Source organism: Protomyctophum bolini, assembly GCF_963924005.1.
Source record: "Protomyctophum bolini genome assembly, chromosome: 7".
Lineage (NCBI taxonomy): Eukaryota > Metazoa > Chordata > Actinopteri > Myctophiformes > Myctophidae > Protomyctophum > Protomyctophum bolini.
The window spans coordinates 44,719,074-44,741,465 of NC_137868.1; the positions used below are offsets into that span (position 1 = coordinate 44,719,074).

Below are 22,392 nucleotides of genomic sequence, written 5' to 3' on the forward strand. Positions count from 1 at the left end.
TGTAAGGCAAGCCATCTTCTCTCTCGAGTCTTCACACATTTATATTTATACATCACCTTTAAGGAGTACTTGGATTTCAAGAGGCCTGAAAGTAAAGACTATGCAGGATCTTGTTAGCTGTGGTGGTGCGGTGGCCGGTGGTGGTCTCTTAACCCATTTAGACCCCGAAAGAAAAATGGCTTCTAAAATCCTGACAGTTTTCTGAAAAACCCATGTTTCTAACAGTATGTCAGTACCCTCAAAAATATATGTAATTGGTCGCCGACCCCCCCCCCAATCTGAAAATATGTTGTTCCAGCAACTCCCCCCAGAAGCAAAAAGATCTGACTTAAAACGTTTGCTCGTGAAAAAGAATATTATATTCAAAAGATCTGCACCACATTTTCAAGACTTTTCAAAAAAAATAGCAGACCTATACAGCTTGTATAGGTCTGCCATTTCCCCCCCCCCAATAGCTAAAGTATAACATGACGCTACAATAAACACCAAAAGGGGGTTCCTCCCCCGTTCCGAATGGGTTAATTCCTCGTCTCTCCCTCCCTTCCCTCTGATCCGTCTCGGTGGTTATGTTTCGAAGGCCCGCCGTGCGATGCCAAGGACCTCTCCTCTGCTATGTTGGGGGAAAAAAAAAGTGTGCCAGTCGGTTAAGGTTTCATGACGAGTTGGAAGGGAAAGCGACGTCCCGTCCGATCACGTTGTCACAGACAAGACAGCCAGCCAGCACACCGGATCGGAAGATTGATCTGGGATTGCCGAGCCACACACACACACACACACACACACACACACACGTGTGGACACATTGGGGCACATATATACACTCAATCCTCTCTGGAATCTATGGAATTTTTTTTAGGGAGTTTTGTTTTGTCATGCAATACTGTAGTACTTTGTGTGACTGCACTGCATGCTGACCCTTTACTGGGTTGGGGGTGCCGACGTGTTCTCCGATGCACACAACCTTTTCCCTGCACTTGACAGTGAGGGATCTCAGCAGGAGAGAGTTAAGCAATATATTATACACGAGAGGGTGTGGCTTTAACGTGACTATATTGCCACGACAGGGATGCGTTCAGGAACGAAGTAGTTCCGCAAGCACTGAAGTGGCAATAATCACGTTGAAACACACCCTCAAGTGTAATGTTGCAATTCTACAACAGTTACCCTTAAAACTAACAGATGTAGTCACTACGACCACAAATGTCCCAATAAACTAGCTAGCCTAGCCAACGAGTTTGCTAGCGCTCTGGGAAAACAGAGAAGCTGAATTATTTGTTTTTGATCAGGCGGTGAACGGTGTTGGTTTGATCCACGGCTAGAAGCTGTTTCAACCAATCGGATTGCTTCCTCGAAACGACCCGTTGTATAGAATAACGCTTTCGGGGGGCGGAAGATGCTACTCCTCTACAATTCACAATTTAGGCATTTAGCAGACGCTCTTAATCCAGAGCGACTTACATTAAGCAAGAACAAAAAAAGCATGGGAATACATCACGTAAAAACATTTATCATGAAACATGCGTAAGCTAAGAAAGTAACAGTGGAATATCTATATAATGAAACTATACATATAAACTATACATATATAGTTCCGCACCCCGCTGAAAAGGCTAACCGTGTACGGCATTCTGCCTCTGCGGCCCTGACAGCTTCGAAATAAACTCCCATTATTGCAGCCTCTATGGATGGTGTTAAGGCACAGCTCCGGTTTGCCTTATTCACTGCTATTTGCGCTATTACTTTGATGTTTTATGCTTTTGCTTTAGGTTTGTGTTATTTATTACTATACTGTAGGCGTCGTTAATATACGACCCTCGTCACGCAACTGCAAACACGACCAATTGTGTTTGTCGGAACAAAAAAAAAACATATTGACGTCGTTTTGAAACTGGTCATACAATCTGGCCCAATTAAATATAGCGTTCAGCGGTAGAAGGTTTCGGGACATCCACTTTGTGGACATCATGAAGTCAATTCCCCAAAAAGATCATAGTTGGTTCAAGCTTAACTAATTAAACCCTATACTTTTGTTTTTAACTCCTTTTTTCCCCTCTCCCTCAACACCAAATCTCTTCACACTTGGTTGAGCTTGTAGATCTGCTATTCTTGGCGAATATCCCCCCCCCCCCCCCCCCCCCAGAATAGTGGCGCTAGGGTTCAAGTGGCTAAAATAATGTACCATCTGCAAGAAAGTGGTAACGTAATATTCCGTGTGCGTGTAAAGATAGGCTACCCTCCCCAATGGCAGAATATAGATGGAGGAATTCTAAAATAAGCAGATGTGCAGTTTTTCTTTACCTCAGCATTTAAAGGAGAATTCCATGCTAGAAGGCTTTCTTACGTTTATTTGTAGTCGGTTTGTTACGTCTCCACCAAAGAGGTCCAGGTGTGATTTTGTTCAAAAGTGGATTATTCGCTATTTCCCCCAATATAAGCCCTCAAATGGGGCGTTGGGTTTTTGTGCTAATTTGCTTATTTCCATCGAAATAAGTAGTACAGTGTGCCGCTAAGAAAAATATTTTTGAGCAAATAAGCAAATTAGCACAACACCCCAATGCCCCATTCAATTCATTGAGAGCTTATATTAGGGGAAATGGCCAATAATGCGCTTTTGCACAAAACAACACCTGGACCTCTTTGGTGGGGACGTAACGACTACAAATAAAAGAAAGTAAGAAAGCCTTCTAGCATGGAATTCTCCTTTAAGAGCTTCATCGAAATCTAGACCAGGACTTTTTCTACCAGGTGATCAGATTGGGCTAATGAGGTTGATCACAATCAATCATGCATTATTGATTAGTCAGAACTTATACCGTTATAATTCATATTCAATTATCGACTTTGCTATGCTTGTATCATTCGAAATTAGCAGCCTATAATAAGACAAAGATCACAGTCGTGTGAAGTCCGCGGATAAACAGGCTAAATTAATCAACTGCACTGTAAATTGAGCATGCAGAAGTGTCATTTCAGAAAGAAATAATAAACTTATAGCCATAGCAGCTCCTCCATTTCTAAAAAATAGCGAGAAGATATATAGTGGATCTACAAGCTCTCTTGTAGAAACCATTTTGTTTAGGTGGGCGAAAAGAGAAATGTTTGCGGATTGAAGCACAAGTCACGAGCGTGTAGATCTGCCGTTTTTTCGGCTGATGTTCCCAGAAAACATGGATGCTGGGGGGGGGGGGGGGGGGGGGGGGGTTCAAGTGGTTATTGAGGATCATGGGGAGGAAGGTAGCCTCGGAAACCCAGACGTTTTTATTTCCAGGGAGAGAGAAAAAAAGTCTCTCCACTTCAATTCGGCATAGAGTAGCGCAAACGTCGATCACACTCTGCTGATTTCTGATCGTCTGCACCTTTGTTAAATTGACGCACACTCTCGCTCTCTCTGTCGATCCAACTAATTAGTCTCATGTCGCACAGCTGCGTTTAGATTCTCCCGGCGGATCCTGCCATAGAAAGCATAGGTGGACCCCAGGCTAGGAGGAAGGAGACAGTGTGCCAGGCGTAGGGCTGGTCTTTTGGCTAAATAAATACCAAGAAAACGGAGTCAACCCGGCTACAAGTATAACAGCTCCCGGTCCATCCACCACTAAATGACACGCAACAGGAGACGTCGACGAAAGAAAGAAAGACAATGACATACAGATACCTGGGCTTATGCGGTCAACTCCCCCAAAGCGTTAAAAAGGACATTAAAGTGAGGTAAAGCTATATGCAAGTGTGTGGAAGATGCAGCTGCAGGCCAGATTTATATGGAAGGGTTTCGGAGAGGACTGGGTCCAAGGACGACCCTAGTATACGGAGAGCGTAACGTAACATGAATTACATCAGTTTAAAGGTCCGCTGCGCTTTCGGACAGGGATATCGGAACGAATTTCGGAATTTTTCGAAAAACGCACCAGTCTGCAAAGGACCTAAATCTGAAAAAATGCAGTAGTGTGCAAACTCCTTTAGCGATATTTTGTGTGAGACGGTTAAAGCTCAATAATGATAGTAATCATCGTTATCGTGTTTGATTCAGGGAGGAAAACACGGGCGTAGTAGTAAAATTACATTTTTAATAACAATAAATGAACAAACAAAAAGGAATTGAGGCAGAACAACACATAACAAAGTTCCTTTGAAATTAGACTATAACCGAAGAAAAGAAGAAAAAAAAAAAGGCCTTAGTATGTTTTTTTTTACTAACAGAGTTAGTATCAAAGCATAGACACGCTGGGATAACATCTTGGTGAACAGAACGGTGGCCCGTTAACGGGAGGACATACTGTATAGGCTCAAATTGGACTGACTGGAGAGAAGATGAACAGTACGTTTTTTAACTACTACGGGCGACAGTCAGACAAATTTTTCGGAAGTGCATTATTTGTCAATTTGGTCGATAGCAGGCGATGAGTCGGAAAAGTGGGCGGGGGAACGTCGGCCGAAAAGATAAACATAATTAATCTTTTGGGGGCGATTAAGCGACACTTCGCCGTGGGTCTCTAAGGTCTCGATCTGTTAAAACATAGGGTGAGACTCTCAGCCATACCTGTGGCCCTCAACTACCACGGGGGCCCCCCCAGGGGGAACATGTGGCCCTCAACTACCTGCTTTCCTTCCTTTAACCCATTCTGACCCGAGATCAGATTCATACGAGGTTTCCACTGGACACACACACACTGGTCTGATTATAACCCATTCTGACCTGAGATCAGATTCTAAAAAAATGTCAAGTCGTTCTTCGATTTTTCAAAAAAATAGCAGATCTACAAGCTCGTAGCGCGACCACTCGGTGGCGCGCTACGACCTTGTAGATCTGCTATTTTTCAATAGCTAAGGCATAACATGATGCCAACACCAAAAATGGGTTCCCGTTCAGAATGGGTTAACATTTTGATACATCATAATATGTTTCCTACCCTAAATAGAAAGTTTCATATATACACATACAAATACAAAATAAACTAAAAAAAGATACCAGATAGACAAAGACGGCATTGAGAGACATAAAACAAAACAAAAAAAACTTCACAAATATCCAATTGCGCAGAACCTCTCGACAGTGAAGTGGTTAAATTCATGGTCCCAGTGGGTCAAGAAATATTTCATATTCCAAACCTCCCTAACGGACCACTGCCTCGTACGGACCACAGTAACAATGCTGAGAGAGAGGGAGGGGAGAGAGAGAGAGAGATTTCCTTGCTTCGGTTATATAGCCAGCTGATAACCTTCCCACGTTTCCTCTACCACCACGTGCGGGTCATTGTCTACAGTCCGATTAGCGACGTGGCGCGACTATAATATTTCAGCCTCCATAACTAGCCATCTGCATGTGTTGTGAATGCAGATAAATGGTCAGAGAGGAGCTAGACAAGAGGAGAGAGAGAGAGAGAGAGAGAGAGAGTCTAGTAGTGCCTTTGGTTACAGAAGTCGTCCTCTACATTCCGTGGATCCACAGCAGCAGAGAAGCTCTTTGCCCTCCACGCTGCCAACCTCGTAGTTATAATCCCACGTCAGCTCTGTGCCTGCTCGGATTCGCCTGGAGACGCACGCGCGCACACGCACGCACACACACACACACACACACACACACACACACACACACACACACACACACACACACACACACACACACACACACACACACACACACACACACACACACAGAGTTAAATGCACGTAAAAACACTGAGATCAATGGATTGTATTAATACTAAAATTTAATCACACGCATTATCTTTTCCTGTCGACATAGTTTAGTTTTTGTCGACGGGCATTTTTTCGTCATAGTTTTAATTGACGAAATCAACACTGGTGCACTGGTTTCCCAAACCTTTTCATGTCAAGGACCCCCGAATTGACACTAATTAGCTGATGCAAGGGACCCCCATTAATAAGAGAACTTTTTTACGCCTCTAGCAGTGATTCTCAACCCGTTTTATCGTCAAGGAGCCCCCCAGTTTGACATGCATTAGTCTACGGAACCCCATTTAATGACATTTCTATCTGCCCATAAGGCTCCATTTGGTTCCAAACTATCATTTAGCTGGGGACCCCCTGGAACTGCCTCAATGACCCCTGGGGGGGGGGTCCCACAGTGTAGCAGTGTGAGGACAGACTGACAAGAGGGCACCGTTTCGACCGGAACCCTGCCCCCGATATGATTCAACAGCATGTTACCCCGTTAGCTGTAATTCAATTATTGTCACGGATAACGAACGGTGAGAACAGCTGGGGGGGAAGTTAATCAGTGGAAGATGATGTAACTCACTTGCTGGCGAAGAACGCGACCCAGGGGAAACGCAGGTCATGGGTGTCCACGAACACGTTCTGGACAAACAGGTTGGGACTGCAGCTATGCTGCAATGAGAGAGCGAGAGAGACAAGATGGAGGCACGGACAGGACAGAGATGAAGAGGAGAGACGGAGAGATAGAGAGAAGAGAGGTGGGAGGAAGAGGAGATTTGGAGAGAGAGAGAGAGACCGTGATGAATATAAAAGTTAACGTCTCCAAATGTGATGAAATGGCAACCGGCGTTGAGCTGAATATGAAAATCATCTCTTTCAAGTGGAAACCTCATAGGTCCAGAGAAGTGAAGTGGCCCTTTGACCCATTTTGGACTGCGGTCGATTAAAAAGGTTCTGAAAAACCTATGTTTCTATGTCAGTGGTGCTTAACCTTTAACCAAATACCTTAACCTGTATTTGGGCCGAGGACCCGCCATCTGAAAATGTGTTGTTCCAGGGACCCCCCCCCAGAAGCAAAGATTTGAGCTAAAAATGCTCTGAAATAATATATATTCAAAGATTTGCGCCACATTTTCACGATTTTTCAAAAAAAGATAGCAGACCTACAAGCTCGTAGCACGGCCCCGAATGCTTGTAGATCTGCAACATTTCCAACAGCTAAAGCATAACATAATGCTTAAAACACCAAAAGGGGGGCTGGGCCGTGGCTCAGCGGTCCTAGGCACCTTGGCTGCTATTAATCCAGTCTGGCAGTGTGCCGCGGGTTCGACTCCCGATCCCGACGGCCTTTACTGCATGTCACCCCCCCCCCTCCTCCCCATCTCTCTCCCCATTTTCCATTTTCCTAGTGTCTATCCCTCCATAAAAAATATGAAATAAAGGTGAAAGCCTTTATTTTATAAAACATAAAAAAATTATAATGTAATAATATAATTATAAAACATTTAATTTTAAAACATCAAAAAAACACCAAAAGGGGTTCTCACCCCAAAATGGGTTAAATTCACAAAGAAACACAAAAAGATAAAAAAATATGGAGATAAGAGGTTTCCGCCAGACAGGCAGCTGTGGCGACAGTATATATAACCCTTTTTGGTGGGCGGAAACCTCTTAACTCCATATTTTTTTTTAATATATATATATTATATATATAAAGTTGAACCAACGTTGAGGTATCGGCCCAGGTTGCCCTCCAGCTTGGCGTCGATGATGTAACAGGACTCCTCGCCGTCGAAGAACTGCCGGGTGTTCCTGGGGCCGTCGGGGCCCCCTCCTCCGGTCTGACCCTGAGCTGCGGCGGCGGCCTTGGCGGCCGCAGAGCCCCCGGGGACCCCCCCGGGGACCCCGGACTTCACCAGCACGCCGTGGCTCTTCAGGGCGAAGCCTCGCGTGGACTTGACCGCCACCTGCTTCTTGTTGGCCACTGATTGGGGGAGAGAGAGAGAGAGAGAGAGGGAGGGAAGGTTAGAATTGTTTTTTTTATGGCAGCACATTTTAGTTTTTAAGTCATTTTGCGTGTCTTAAGTACCAGGTCTTATTACTTAACTTAAGACCTGGAGGCGTGGGTCAATGCTCTTTGGCCACTCGGAATAGTCAAATGGCATTGATCGCACCTCCAGGTCTTAACCCATTTTGGGGCGGGGAACCCCTTTTGGTGTTAGCATTAGGTCATGCTTTAGCTATTGAAAAATAGCAGATCTACAAGCTCATAGCGCGCCACCGAGTGGCGCGCTACGAGCTTGTAGGTCTGCTATTTTTGAAAAATCGATGAACTGTCATTTTCAAAAAGACATTTTTTTAGAATCTGATCTCAGGTCAGAATGGGTTAAGTTAAGTAATAAGACCTGGTACTTAAGACACGCAAAATACAGCCCCCATAGTCTCTTGAATGGCTTTAATTTAGTTTTTGTCACGTTTTAGTCACCTGGAATGTCCTGGTGTTATAGTCTAGTTTTAGTCGACAAAAATATCATTAGATTTTAGTCGACTAAATCTACAGATGATTTAGTCGACTAAAATTTATTTCTTGTCAGGCCTCGATGCCGTCGCAATGGCTGATTTTACACTTGCTGAAAATAGCAGATCTACAAGCTAGGTCGGCTAGGTCGACTATGCAACCCTTGTGTGAAATGACTCGTACTGGATTTCTTGTCCCTTCCTAACATTTTAGTCTAGTTTTTATTCGCAGACTTCACCGCTATACCTGCTTCTTATTGGTCACTGATGGGGAGGGAGGGAAGGTTAGAATAGTTTATTTTGAATATAATATATTTTTCTAATTCAGTTTTAATTCGTCTTTAGAAGGGATTTGCTAGTTTTTATTAGTTTATATTTTTTTTGGTGAAAATGCTAATGTCAAGTGCAGGATTGAGTAGTACTAAAAACGTAACAAAAGATCACATTTAAAAACGTATTCAGTGACATATGAACCACCAACCATCCACAAACAATTGTAAAAAATAAAAAGTTAGTTTTGTAAACCCACTATATAGTTATTGTTTTATTATAACCAAAGGTTAAATAAATAGTTTAATATAGCAATATAAAAAAGCTGGTCGTCATCAAATGTGACTCTTCTTGATACAGAGACAGTCGTGGCGACAAGACTAACTGTTATTTATATATATTTTTTTATCCAAAATGAGTAAACAGACTCTTCACATACTAACTAGAGCATGTATAAAATAGGTGTCAGAGCTGAAATCGCCATGTAAATATAAAATAAATGCTTAAACATGTAGCTAGGTGTAACGTTAAGAGTCCACAGAAGTGAACCTTTCAAGTCCCGTTTTCTCAACTCGCCGTTTCTCTGCAAGACATTATACTCTATAAGCCATATCTCCCAAACTGGTGGGTCAAACTGAACAACCAATATGTCAATTTGAAGCTATGATTCCCTGTTTCACATTCAGACATTTAAAAACAATCGGGAGCGATTCTCGGGCATAAATTATCGCCTAGTGTGAGTGTATAAAAGATCCAATCGTAATCCCTCCCATCTGCTCGGGGGGCCGCTCACAGCGCGATCGGCCCGATTATTCTGTAGTGTGTGGTGCTATCAGATTTCAGATTGAAAAAAAAAAAGAAATCGGCTTGTGTGTGTAAGGGCACCTTTAGTTAGCCTCAGTCAGAAACGGTCACATATATGCAGCCCCCCAGACCCTTCCTCACCGTGGGAGGGCTTGTTGTGTTTAGGAGGAAGAGGAACGTCTGATCCAGAGCTGATGGTCTGAACATCATCGCTGTCCGATAGCGTCATCACTTCCTGTTTCTTCACCAACTCACTGCTGCACACGCACACACACACACACACACACACACACAGTTCATTACCCACATTAAAGCTTCAATCTGTAACTTTTATATCCTAAGCGGCATTCGAACGCAGCGTTCCGCCAGCATCTCGACATGTTTGAGCAAAGGATAAATTATTGAGCTTTGACTTTGGTGCAGTAGCACTTGTCAACCAGTAGGTGTCCCCCTAGACCAGGGGATAAACGTAAAACCACTGCATGTGTGCTGTATTAGTAACATACTTGAACTCTGGCATCCCTAGTTTGTTTGGGAAGATCTTCAAATTATTATTATTATTATTATTGCATTTTCTTTACATATTAAAAAATAGCGGCGTGCTCAACAAACTCATAACATTCCTTTAAAAGAAGCCCATATGTTGTTCCAGGGATCCCCCCCCCCCCCCAGAAGCAAAGTGAGTTAAAAACGTTCACTCTGAAAGAATATATATTCAAAGATTTGCGACACATTTTCACGATTAAAAAAAAATAGCTATTTTTCAATAGCTAAAGTATAAGATAATACTTAAAACACCAAAAGGGGTTCCCGCCCAAAATGGGCACAATAAAGTGATTTGGAATCTAGATTCAGTCTGAAATATGCGTTACGTTCTTCTTGTGGACGGCAACAATCAAATAAATCAATAGATTGAAGGGAATACAGTACACATCACATTATTTATAACATGAGTCAAACATACCTCTTGTCTTCTCCACCCTCCTGGAACGCATAAAAGAAGAGGATCAATTATTATTTTATTATTCATAGTCTTTTGAATAAAATGTCATTTGTTTTCAGTAATTTGTTCGTCATCTGAAATGTGTTAAGTGTTGGTCTAGTTTTAGTCAACTAAATGTCATGAGATATTGTCGAGAAAAAAATACATTTTAGAGGGACTTGATGGCCGGGTCGCAACGGTTGATTTTACACTTTGTTGCATGCTGAAAATAGCAGATCTACAAGCTAGATCTGACCTACATAATGTCAGTGTCTGTTTGTTTATGAGCAGACTTCAACTGAGTAGGCCACATAAATCTCAATGCATATCGCCCCAGGCAGATTAAGTCTGGCCCCTCTCAGTGCATATCGCCCCAGGCAGATTAAGTCTGTTCCCCAATCAATGCATATCGCCCCAGGCAGATTAAGTCTGTTCCCCAATCAATGCATATCGCCCCAGGCAGATTGAGTCTGGCCCCTCTCAATTGTGGGGGGACTTCACGGCCGAAGTGGTGACGAGACAACGAGATCTCGTCTTGAACAAGACTACAACCAACCCAGTATGCAAACATGGGGCGGGAGAAAAAAAAAAAAATTGCTGAGAGGGACCGGACTAATATCGCACGCAGTGATATCAGTATCGCTAAGCGAGGCCAAGTGTGCATTGGAATTTGGGCTGAAGACAAACGGGAAGGACTGAGAGAGAGTCGTCACCTTCTTCAGACCCTGGCTGGTCAGCCATGAGGCCACTTTGCTCTTCCCAGTCTCCTCTGGCACCACGGGGGGCTTCCGGTCGTCGGGACCCCCTGTCGACGGCGGTCCCTCTTTACTGTCCTGGCTGCCTGTTGAGGACCGACCGACAGAGACACCGTCACCATCACCGGCTTTTTTTTCTCTCCATCAAACGATTCTTTTTTTTTTTTTTCTCATGGAAACACTGGACTGGAATGTACAAATTATTCTACATTCCAGGGTAAATGCTGCATTTTTTTTAAATATATATAGAGCTTTTAACCAAGGTGCTTTATTGTCTTAGAGTATATATACAATAGAGAAGACACCCACGTTCTCCTCCCGTCCACTTGCATTGAGTTGCTCAGAAGCGCATGAGGCGAATCCACTCCTCCTTCCGGTTTAGGAACAGTGTGCATTCTGGATGGATTGTCCTCAAACACATGAACGCGCGACGACCGGCAGAGTGGACGGAGCCTAGTGCGCGTTCATGTGTTTGAGGACCAGACCTTACCAAACTGCAATACCTTCTTCGGCCACTATGTCCATTGCGCTTCAGGATTTCCTCTGGGTGTCTTCTCTATTGTATAATAACTCTATGTTTATTGTGCATTACATTCACCCATTTGGACACACCGATGGCGGAGGAAACCATGCAAGGCACCGACCTGCACATCGGGAGCAATTAGGGCAATGGTTCCCAAAGTGGGGTCCGGGGACCCCCAGGGGGTCCTTGGGGGAGTTCCAGGGGGTACCCAGCTAAATGACAGTTAGGAACCAAATCGACCCTTGTTGGCCTGTGACTCTGAGAGCGCACAAATGTACACTCTCAGAGTTAAATTAACATTGATTTTACAATCGAGCGCGATTTTACAATCAAGCTCATAGCGAGCGCGCCACTCGGTGGCGTGCTATGGGCTTGTAGGTCTGCTACTTTTCAAAGTATAACGTAACGATTAAAACACCAAATGGGTACATTTCTTCTTCTTCTGACTATCACAGTGTTAACCTTTTGTGCTCCCGTTTGTGTCCGCAGACGTTATTTGAGAGCATTTATTATTTGATAATCCTTCAAAAACACAGCGTCGGGCAATGGAGGCCGTGTCTTATCACCGATGTATCTGCCACATAAAATCGGTTATCGGCCGATATCGCCGATTCGGAAACATTCATTTCTTGTATTGGAAACGTATTTGTTTCTCTGGCACAAAAGGGGGGTAATACAAACAACAACAAAAAACTAAATAAACCATGTCATTGTAGGAGCCAAAACTGACCGTAAGCACATTTTGAGTGATTTACAATATTACTGCATTTTTGTTTATTATTATTGTGTTTTATCAAGGTGATAGTGTTAATATTATTATTATCAGTAGTTGCATTTTGGTATTGTGGTTGTTTACTAATATTAGGTATAGTTTATTGCAATACTTTATTGTACATTTCTAAATATACTGTGTTATTTTGAGCGATATAACAGGTACTGCGCATGTGAGATTGTCCAGTGACGTCAGATAAAAGAGAAAGTAAGTTCAGAGTTGAGCTGATACAACAGTGGAACGACACAGTTTTTTTACCGTGAACTTTGTAACCGTAAATTAAGTAAACTTTGCAACCGTAAACTAGCAAAGGAATCGTGTTTTTATAATTTTTCTTTGATGTTCTTAAAGGAGAATTCCATGCTAGAATGCTTTCTTATCTTTCTTTGTACTTGTTACGTCCCCATTAAAGAGGTCCAGGTGTTTTTTTGTGCAAAAACTCCTTATTGGCTATTTTCCCTACCATAAGCCCTCAATGAATTGCATTGCATTGAAGAATTGAATGGGGATATGGGGTGTTATGCTAGTTCGCTTATTTCCATTGAAAGAAGTAGTAAAGTGTGCCGCTTGGGATATTATTTACATTATGAAGAGAGGATATATACAAAGAAATTATAATTTTGAGCGATGGAAATAAGCGAATTAGCACAACACCCCATAGCCCCATTCAATTCAATGCAATTAATTTAGGGCTTATGGTAGGGGAAATAGCCAATAAGGAGCTTTTTCTCAAAATAACACCTGGACCTCTTTGGTGGGGACGTAACAACTACAAAGAAAGGTAAGAAAGCCTTTTAGTATGGAATTCTCCTTTAAGCCAGTTCATTATTTTCAAGTGGACCCTTTTTGAGAGAAGCTCAGGAGGGATCCCGTTTGTGGATGGAAATAAATAAGCACACGAGGACGGCGATCTCCGGCCATTCATTGGATCTCGTGAGGTTTCATAACAATAAGAAGTGGAGAATTAAGTCAATGTTATACGAGTCAATACAAAAAGGTTCTGCTGGATATTACTGTGACTTAGTGAAAAATGGCCATTGTAGTCATTTATACCCTTTGCCTGTCTGCGCGTGGTGTAACTCCTCCACACGGAGCTGGAGTTGAAGTAGTTGTCCTTGTTCAGGCCGAAGGTGTGGTCCGAGCCGTCGCTCTCCTCGTCGCTCTTGGAGTCCTTGTCGTCCTCGTCGTTGCTGTCCTTCGAAGAGTCGCCTGGAGGACAGACAGACGAGAGGACAGACGGACGAGAGGACGGGAGGGACAGACACACCAGAGGACAGGAGGGAGGGACACACACAGATTAGACACACCAAAGGACCGACATGCCGGAAACCAACGGTCACACATGCGCTGCTCTCCCGTGCTTGCGGGTTAACCGATTCTGACCTGAGATCAAGATTCTAAAAAAAAATGTCTTCCACTATGTCAGTCGTTCTTCGATTTAAAAAAAAATAGCAGACCTACAAGCTCGTAGCGCGCCGCTATGAGCTTGTATATCTGCTATTTTTCAATAGCTAAAGCATGACATAATGCTGACACCAAAATGGGTTAAAGGACAACTTTAGTTTTTTTTTTTCAACCACGGTTCATGTTTTAGGTTGTTATTAGAGAAAGTAAAAGATGAGTTAATTTTTTTTTTCATTTGCTGCTTTCTTTCGTTTTAGGGATTTTAGCTGTTTTTGACAGGGGGGGCTATTTACTATAGTCCTACTAGACCCCAAGAAATTACATCTGGCCACAAAAGTTCACAGGATCTACTGAATATGAAGGTATAGCCTATACAGGGGGGGAAGCCACACTGTAACAGGCTCAATATGTCAGTTTGACACATTCAGTAGATCTTGTGATCTTTTGTGGCCAGATGTAATTTCCTGGGATCTAGTAGGACTATAGTAAATAATAAAAAAATAAAATCACTTTTTGTAACACTTTTGTAACATTTTGTAAAGAAATACATATTCAGCCCCATGCTCGAATGCCCCCCTGTCAAAAACAGCTAAAATCCCTAAAACAAAAGAAAGCAGCACATGAAAAAAAATCTTTTACTTTCTCTAATAACAACCTAAAACATGAACCGTGGTTGAAAAAAAACTAAAGTTGTCCTTTTAACCCATTTTAGGTCGGGAACCCCCTTTTGGTGTTAGCATTACATTATGCTTTAGCCATTGAAAAATAGCAGATCTACAAGCTCTCGGTGGCGCGCTACGAGCTTGTAGGTCTGCTATTTTTTTGAAAAATCGAAGAACGACTGACATAGAAACATAGCTTTTTCAGACAACTGTCAGGAAGTAGAAGACTTTTTTTGGAATCTGATCTCGGGTCAGAATGGAAAACTGTCAGGATGTAGAAGACATTTTTAGAATCTGATCTCAGGTCAGAATGGGTTACGGTCAGGTAGGTTGTCGGTGTAACGACGGTCGGCCCAATAGTATGTCCTAAACCACGGGGTTTTCAACTGATTGTGAACCAGGGACCACCACCCTGACTTCGAATCAACCTGGGGACCACTATTGTGTTGGGTGGGGAACTGGGGATATGGGCTAAGATCAGTGCTTTTGTAAGTGAACACTTGCTATGCATGCCATGTGTATACATATCCCACTGTTTCTCAACCGTTGACTACTACTGGTAAAATGTCCTAATAATAATAATGACTCAACCAGACAATCCGGTGCACTTCCCCCTTCTTGAGATTCTAACTCCCTTTTTCTGTTGAATTCCTTGAACTTGGAACTTCGCAGTGAATGACTACCGTACATGGATGGACTCATCACAGGTCACTAGTTGACGGTTTCTCAACTAGTGGAAAGAACATTTAAAACAAATCCTATACATTACTAAATGCATGGTCAGGGACCACATGCAATACCTCCATGGACCACCAGTGGTCCACAACGGACCACCTGTTGAAAACCCATGTCCTAAACTAAAGCCTGTGCCGCCGCCGCTCCCTCACCTTTGCCCTTGCCGTCCCTCTTCCCTTGCGGCCGCGCGCCGGCGTTGTTGCCGCCGCCGCCGGACGGCTGGATCTTCATGCGGGACATGTCCACGCCGCTGCCCTCGCTGTCGGAGCAGTGCGCCTCGCTCTCGTAGCCCTCCTTGAAGTTCTCCACGCTCTCGATGTGGTCCAGGTTGGCAAAGTACTCGTCGCCCATCTCCAGGCCCTCCTTGTCGGCGAAGTCGTCCGTCAGGATCTTGCCTGGAGAGAGAGAGAGAGAGAGGGAGGGAGGGAGGGAGGGAGGGAGGGAGGGAGGGGGGAGAGAGACAGAGAGAGAGAGAGAACGGAAGGGAGAGAGAGGGAGAATTTAGATCACTGGTTCCCAATTTTTGGGAGAGGAGATTTGGCACCCCTTGCACAAACATGCGAGTCACCGTTTGACTGTTCTTGTACAGTAAACAGTCAAAAAAGGAAATCACGTGGTCACTGAAAAAACAGCTCCCATCGCAGAGGATCTTTTCATCATGCGATTATCTCCGCATGATTACACCTGCCTAACCTGGTACAGCAGCTTATCTAAAAAATACCAAAAACTAAACTAATGAGGGTATAGTCCTTTATCTCTCCCCAAGAACCCACATTGGCACTTAACCATTTTAGAGAATTAAATTGGCTCCCAGTGGAAGGCAGAATACAACGGAGACTCATTATGGTCTATAACATTTTAAAAGAACAATGCCCAAAATATTATATATAAAAAGGTTACTGATTGTGTTAACCAGTTCCATAGTTTGAACACAAGGGCTATAGTGTAGCTGATCTTAAACCACCAAACCTGAGACATAGGGTAGGTAGAAGCTCATTTAAATATACAGGGGTGGAGGGTGAAGGGACATTCAATTTGCCCAGTCAGAAAAAGTGGCTGATGGGCAAGTTAGTATAGTGCTGTATTTATCCATTTATATCAATTTATTGTCTTTTGTTTATTGATCTATGATGGCCGGTTGTAAATGTCATTAGCATTGTAATGTTAGTACACATGTTCTTCTTATCACATGCTGTACTGTAACTATTTATTTGGATCACAATGGAAATGAGTCCTCAGACTTTTTTGTGCAATCCTGAATATTCTGTACTGCTCTCCTATGAATTGTAAATCAAAATCAAAAATCCCGCTCCGTATAATGAATTACTCTTCTTGGTCTGCCATTATGGCAGCGTGTGTGCAGTGTGTGTCCGTAGTACCGGCGTAGATGCAGATGTAGGAGCCCTTGGCGGCGTCGTCCAGACAGCGGATGCCCCAGCCCTTGTTCTGGGTCTTGAACAGCTGCAGGCGCACCTGCAGGCCGTGCTGAACGAGGCGGTTGGTGCACATGGCCGCGCAGCACTTGCACCGCTTGTTGCACTCGTAGATGCTGGTTGGGGGGGGAGGGAGGGGGGGGGAGAGAGAGATAGAGGGAGAGAGGGAGAGAGAGGGAGAGACATAATTGATTTAAAGCTTTTGTTATTAGCCTTTATACTGAACCCATTCTGACCTGAGATCAGATTCTACATCCTGACAGTTTTCTGAAAAAAGCTATGTTTCTATGTCAGTCAAAAATAGCAGACCTACAAGCTCGTATAGCGCGCCACTCGGTGGCATAACGTAGTGCTAACACCAAAAGGGGTTCCCTCCCAAAATGGCTTTTGTTATTAGCCTTTATATTTAATGACCTTTTTTTCTCCATTTTTTGGTATTCAGACAGCCAGCAATGGGTATAACGCTCCCAAAGGCTCTGTGACACATCTATAGGGGCCACAATCTGCATTCAAAGATGTTCCTAGAAGCTTTGTCATTGGTATAAAAAAAAAGAAAAAACCTGGTCGCAATGACTAACCAATCAGGAAGCAGACGGGCAAATCAACCAACGACAAAAGCTTCTAGGAACATCTTTGAATGCAGATTGCGGCGCCCTATATGGTGTCACAGAGACTATACATTTTGTTGGGAGCGTTCGACCCATTGCTGGCTGTCTGAATACCAAAGAAAATAAAATAAAAAGGTAATTAAAATGTTATAACATATTATTGCCTATAGCAGCTTTAAATCGCTCAATGGTCAAGCAGCTCCATCAACCCTGTGTCGTTTAAACTTTACTGTAATGTTTCACCTCTAGTAACCCCACTGAGGAACCGTGTGTGTGTGTGTGTGTGTGTGTGTGTGTGTGCGCATCTCACCCAGTAGGAAGACACTCCTCCAGCCATTTGTGTGTGTGTGTGAGTGTGTGAGAGAGAGAGAGAGAGAGTGTGCGCGTCTCACCCAGTAGGAAGACACTCCTCCAGCCTTTTTTGTGTGTGTGTGTGTGTGTGTGTGTGTGTGTGTGTGTGAGAGAGAGAGAGAGAGAGAGAGTGTGTGTGTGCGTCTCACCCAGTAGGAAGACACTCCTCCAGCCTTTTTTGTGTGTGTGTGTGTGAGTGTGTGAGAGAGAGAGAGAGAGAGTGTGTGTGTGTGTCTCACCCAGTAGGAAGACACTCCTCCAGCCTTTTTTGTGTGTGTGTGTGTGTGTGTGTGTGTGTGTGTGTGTGTGAGAGAGAGAGAGAGAGGCTGTGTGTGCGTCTCACCCAGTAGGAAGACACTCCTCCAGCCATTTGTGTGAGTGTGTGTGAGTGTGTGAGAGAGAGAGAGAGAGAGGCTGTGTGTGCGTCTCACCCAGTAGGAAGACACTCCTCCAGCCTTTTTTGTGTGTAACCTGCGCTGTAGTTGGTCTGAGCGCCCGGGGTGCACGCCGTCGCCTGCAGCGTCAGCTGGTGACACAAACACTTGGTCCTGCACACACACACACACACACACACACACACACACACACACACACACACAATGCACGAGCATGACTAAATGATAAAGAAAGAAAAGGCAGGTGCGCTTCCTCTGGAATCTGCCCTTTGGTTGAGGCAGTGGGTGCTCAGCTTTGAAAATAACTTAAAGGAGGACTCCATGCTAGAAGGCTTTCTTTACCTTTATTTGTAGTCGTTACGTTCCCACCAAAGAGGTCCAGGTGTTGTTTTGTGCAAAAGTGCATTATTGGCTATTTCCCCTAATATAAGCTCTCAATGGGGGTTGGGTTTTTGTGCTAATTCGCTTATTTCCATCGAAATAAGTAGTAAAGTGCCCCGCTTGGGATACTATTTACACTATTACACTATTTGAGCGTTGAGCAATGGAAATTAGCAAATTAGCACAACACCCGTGACCCCATAGCCCCCATTCAATTCAATGCAATTAATTGAGGGCTTATGGTAAGGGAGCCAATAATGCGCTTTTGCACAAAATAACACCTGGACCTCATTGGTGGGAACGTAACGACTACAAATAAAGGTAAGAAAGCCGTCTAGCATGAAATGCTCCTTTAAACTCATAAACCAACTACCGGTAAATAGAAAAAAAGTCCAAAAATAAAAGATGCAAGACTGGCTCAGAATGCAATGCCTCATGTTCATTTGAGAACGCCGAGGCGTTTCGGCAGAGCCTTCTTCAGAGCACACAGAGAAATTGCGTCTGAGTCAGCATTGCATCTTTTATTTTGGAGTGCCGCTTTTTGCATTTAGTTGGTTCATCAGAACTAAATGATGTCACATATTAAACTAAAAAGAATACATTCCATGGATGCACCTGGGACGTGTCATCGGGGTTTCGGGTCTACAAACATCATACCCCTCACTCAGTCGACCCAGCCGGGGTTGATCAAGTCCCGACTTACGTCCCAGTAGCTACCCTCAATCAGTGGAAAAACCAGGGCCACACAATATGTTGGAACTACTCCAGAACTACTCTGCCGGGGCTGGGAGGTACGCTTCTGGCGCATGGAAGGACTATAGGCTCTGTGGGTTGACTCCTGTCCGGGCCCCTCCTACGTCTCACCAGGTCCACTCCTGCTCTCACCAGGCCCAGGGCCTGTGCGTTGCACCAGAGTCCCCAGCACCAGACACTTCATTCAGGAGTGGTGGGCATATGGGTTCCGCAGACTCCACCCGAGCGAGAAGGTGGTGCTCCGCTTGCTGCTCGAATGGCCCTCCTGAAGGCCTCACCGAGGGCTGTTGGGCTTCCTCCTCACGGAGGACACAGGCTGGGGCGCCGCCAAACCCATACTGCTCACCCGGGTGCCGTCTACATTCCCGGCTGTCACCCGTCTCTCCGGTGGTCACCAGACTATACCCGGTTGTCTATTCCTATGAGTCACTATAAAACGAAGAACTAAAAAAGAAAAAAAAGACAGTGAACCGAGGCAGACTTACTTGTCTATGCAGCCGTCGGTACAGTCACATCCAACCAGGAAGTCTGCACTGGTGTTTATATGCACTCCTTTCTCTGGAATACGCTCCTTACCTGGAGGAGGAGGAGGAGACCAAGAGTACAAGGTTACGGATCATTCATTGATGCATGTGTGTGTGTGTGTGTGTGTGTGTGTGTGTGTGTGTGTGTGTGTGTGTGTGTGTGTGTTTTCCTCGTGTTTGTGTGTGTGCGTTTTAGGGCTTTAAGCAACTAGTCGACTAGTTAAATAGTCGACTAGTAAATACACTAGTCGACCTTTAACGTTGGTACTAGTTGATAAGAAAGAAAATTATCATTTTTATTTTATTTTGTAGGCCTCAAGATCAGGTAGATTATAGTCAGGGCTGCACACAACTTTTTTTGGTCTAGTACTCAGAGGAGCACCTGGAGGAGTTTTCTTGGTGCTCCTAAAATGCGGCGACCCGTCTCGCCGGATGGATAAAAGAGGGATGAATGACTTATAGCAAAACGATATTTATTGGATGAGTGGGGAGTCAATGGAGGGTATTGATGAGTGGGGAGTCAATGGAGGGTATTGATGAGTGGGGAGTCAATGGAGGGTATTGATGAGTGGGGAGTCAATGGAGGGTATTGATGAGTGGGGAGTCAATGGAGGGTATTGATGAGTGGGGAGTCAATGGAGGGTATTGATGAGTGGGGAGTCAATGGAGGGTATTGATGAGTGGGGAGTCAATGGAGGGTATTGCAACGCTAGATTTAGCCCTAGAATGGCTCTTGTTGTACAGTACGTGCAAGACATGCTGCGATTGGCCAGTAGCCACTTTGAGTGGCAGTCGGGTTGAAAATGCTTTCGCCCAACAGAATTTACTAGTATTCTGGTCATAATAATCATTCTAGGCGGCCCCCAGCTGTTGGTACGCAGAAGCGCTTCCCCGGCGCTTGGTTGACAGCGCATTTTGAATTTTGACGACGCATGCGCGCTGGCGCACGGCTTATGTGCAGCCCTGGTTATAGTTATAGTCACCAATGTACACACAGTTTTTATTATTTTTTTTTTTTACATAATAGGTAGTTAAACAACTGGTCAACGAGTAAAAAATGACTAGAAGTGAATGCCCTAGTGTGTGTGTGTGTGTGTGTGTCTCACTGTAGACGACGCTGGGCGGCGGCGTCTGGTCGATCTCGTTGACACAGCTGAGGGGGATGTCCTCGTTGCCCTCGGTGATGTCGGAGATGTAGTAGAAGGGCCGCTGGGGCTGGAAGGGCCGGTCCACCAGCACGTAGGGGTCCAGGCAGAACATCTCCAGGAAGAGGAAGTCGCAGCGCGACTGGAACAGGTACTTCTGGATCTCCGACATGTTCCGCAGGCAGAGGCCGCACGGGGCCTTGTAGATGACGTGGAACGACATCTTCCAGAGAGAGAGAGAGGGAGGGCGAGAGAGAGAGAGAGAGACGTTCAGTTGGGTTCAAGCCCGTGGGTCGGACGGAGAAAAAAAAGTACTTGACCCATTTAGAACTGTGAGGACGATTCTACAAATCCGGAGAATTCCTAAAAAAAAAAAAACCTATGTCTGTGGTTCTTCATGTACAGCTCGTATAGCGTGGCATCTAGCAGATATACAATCTCACAACATCTGCTATTTTCAGCATTCAACCAAAGTGTAAAATATGTCATTACAACGACACCAAGGCCTGTCAGAACACATTTTAGCCGACTAAATCAACCGTAGATTTAGTCGACTAAAAATCGTATGACATTTAGTCGACTAAAACTAGACTAAACACTAGAACATTCCAGGTGACTAAAACCAATTGAAAACTATTCAAGAGACTATGACTAAAACTAAAATGGCGGTCCTCCTACCTTGCGGTTGACCTTGCGCCGGCCCGTCATGCGCCTGAAGTCGTACAGCAGGGGCTTCAGCAGCGGGTTGCAGCCCCGGTGGGCGTCGGCGCGCGCCGGCCGCACGCGGTTCAGGCAGCCCGCGTTGCAGCCGTGCGCCATGTAGAAGATGCGGTCGGTGGGCGCGCGGTACGTCTTGTGCTGGGGCATGATGGCCTGGGGCACGGCGGCGGGGGGAGGAGGAGGAGGAGGGGGGGCGAGGAGCACCATGGGAGTGGGGGGAGGAGGGGGCGGCGGGGGCGGGAGGAGCTGGGGCGGAGGCGCCACCACGATGTATCTCGTGGTGGTGGTGGCGGTGGCGGAGGAGAGGCCGATGGAGGGCGACGGAGAACCCAGCGAAGACACGGCGGAACTCGGAGGTCTACGGAGAGGGTTGAGAGAGAGAGAGAGAGAGAGAGAGAGAGAGAAAGGGTTTCATTTAGTTCCGTTTGGTTCCGGGCAGAGAGCAGGTTGACCCGACTGAATCGTATTGCTTAGTTATATATATAACCAGTAAGACGCGCAAACGCGGGAAGCGAACGCAGCTCGTACATATTTGTTTTTTTTTTAAGATTTATATAAGGAGTCCCCAAAGCAGCTCCATAAATGGGCACAAGTTGGACCACGCCGTCACACTCATGTCACCATGACTCAGCCATAACCATATAAGGAGTCCCCAGAGCAGCTCCATATATGGGCACAAAAGCGTGACACACAGACACACGGACGGACACACAGACATGATCTGCTAGGTCTCATAGTAAGTGCTCACTGCGTTCGCAACAAAAACCACACTCGTGTGAAGTGAGGGGCGCTTTTGCTTTTGTGAGGCTCAGAGTGCGTCCACTAAGGAAAGTAGGCTTTCTAATGACACGACCCGCCTTTGTTTTGGTGAGTAGAAAAACATTATTTTTATTTAAGAGGAGAGGCTGGTCTGATTCCGATTTGAGATTTAAAACGAAAGTCCCATAGCCTTATACTGAAGCAGTAGAAGGCTATGGACCAGAGC

General features: G+C 44.8%; 1 protein-coding gene across 4 annotated transcripts in view; it reads right to left on the reverse strand.

Annotated features, from left to right (window-relative positions):
• Positions 1–4,039: 4,039 nt before the first annotated feature.
• The window catches only part of LOC308318481 (histone-lysine N-methyltransferase SETDB1-B-like), a 42,729-nt gene continuing 24,376 nt past the window's right edge, over positions 4,040–22,392 (reverse strand). For 3 of the 4 annotated variants that reach the window (XM_080768051.1, XM_080768052.1, XM_080768050.1), the window contains exons 13-25: positions 21,366–21,765; positions 20,649–20,910; positions 19,504–19,594; positions 17,921–18,037; positions 16,477–16,646; positions 15,250–15,492; positions 13,350–13,505; positions 10,960–11,087; positions 10,229–10,248; positions 9,406–9,521; positions 7,401–7,657; positions 6,257–6,345; positions 4,040–5,524 (exon numbers count right to left, since the gene is read on the reverse strand). In XM_080768051.1, the coding sequence (XP_080624177.1) occupies positions 5,407–5,524; positions 6,257–6,345; positions 7,401–7,657; positions 9,406–9,521; positions 10,229–10,248; positions 10,960–11,087; positions 13,350–13,505; positions 15,250–15,492; positions 16,477–16,646; positions 17,921–18,037; positions 19,504–19,594; positions 20,649–20,910; positions 21,366–21,765 (2,167 nt within the window). In that variant the 3' untranslated portion in view covers positions 4,040–5,406. The remainder of the gene's footprint in view (positions 5,525–6,256; positions 6,346–7,400; positions 7,658–9,405; positions 9,522–10,228; positions 10,249–10,959; positions 11,088–13,349; positions 13,506–15,249; positions 15,493–16,476; positions 16,647–17,920; positions 18,038–19,503; positions 19,595–20,648; positions 20,911–21,365; positions 21,766–22,392) is intronic. The other variant, XR_013964365.1, reaches the window with a different exon arrangement.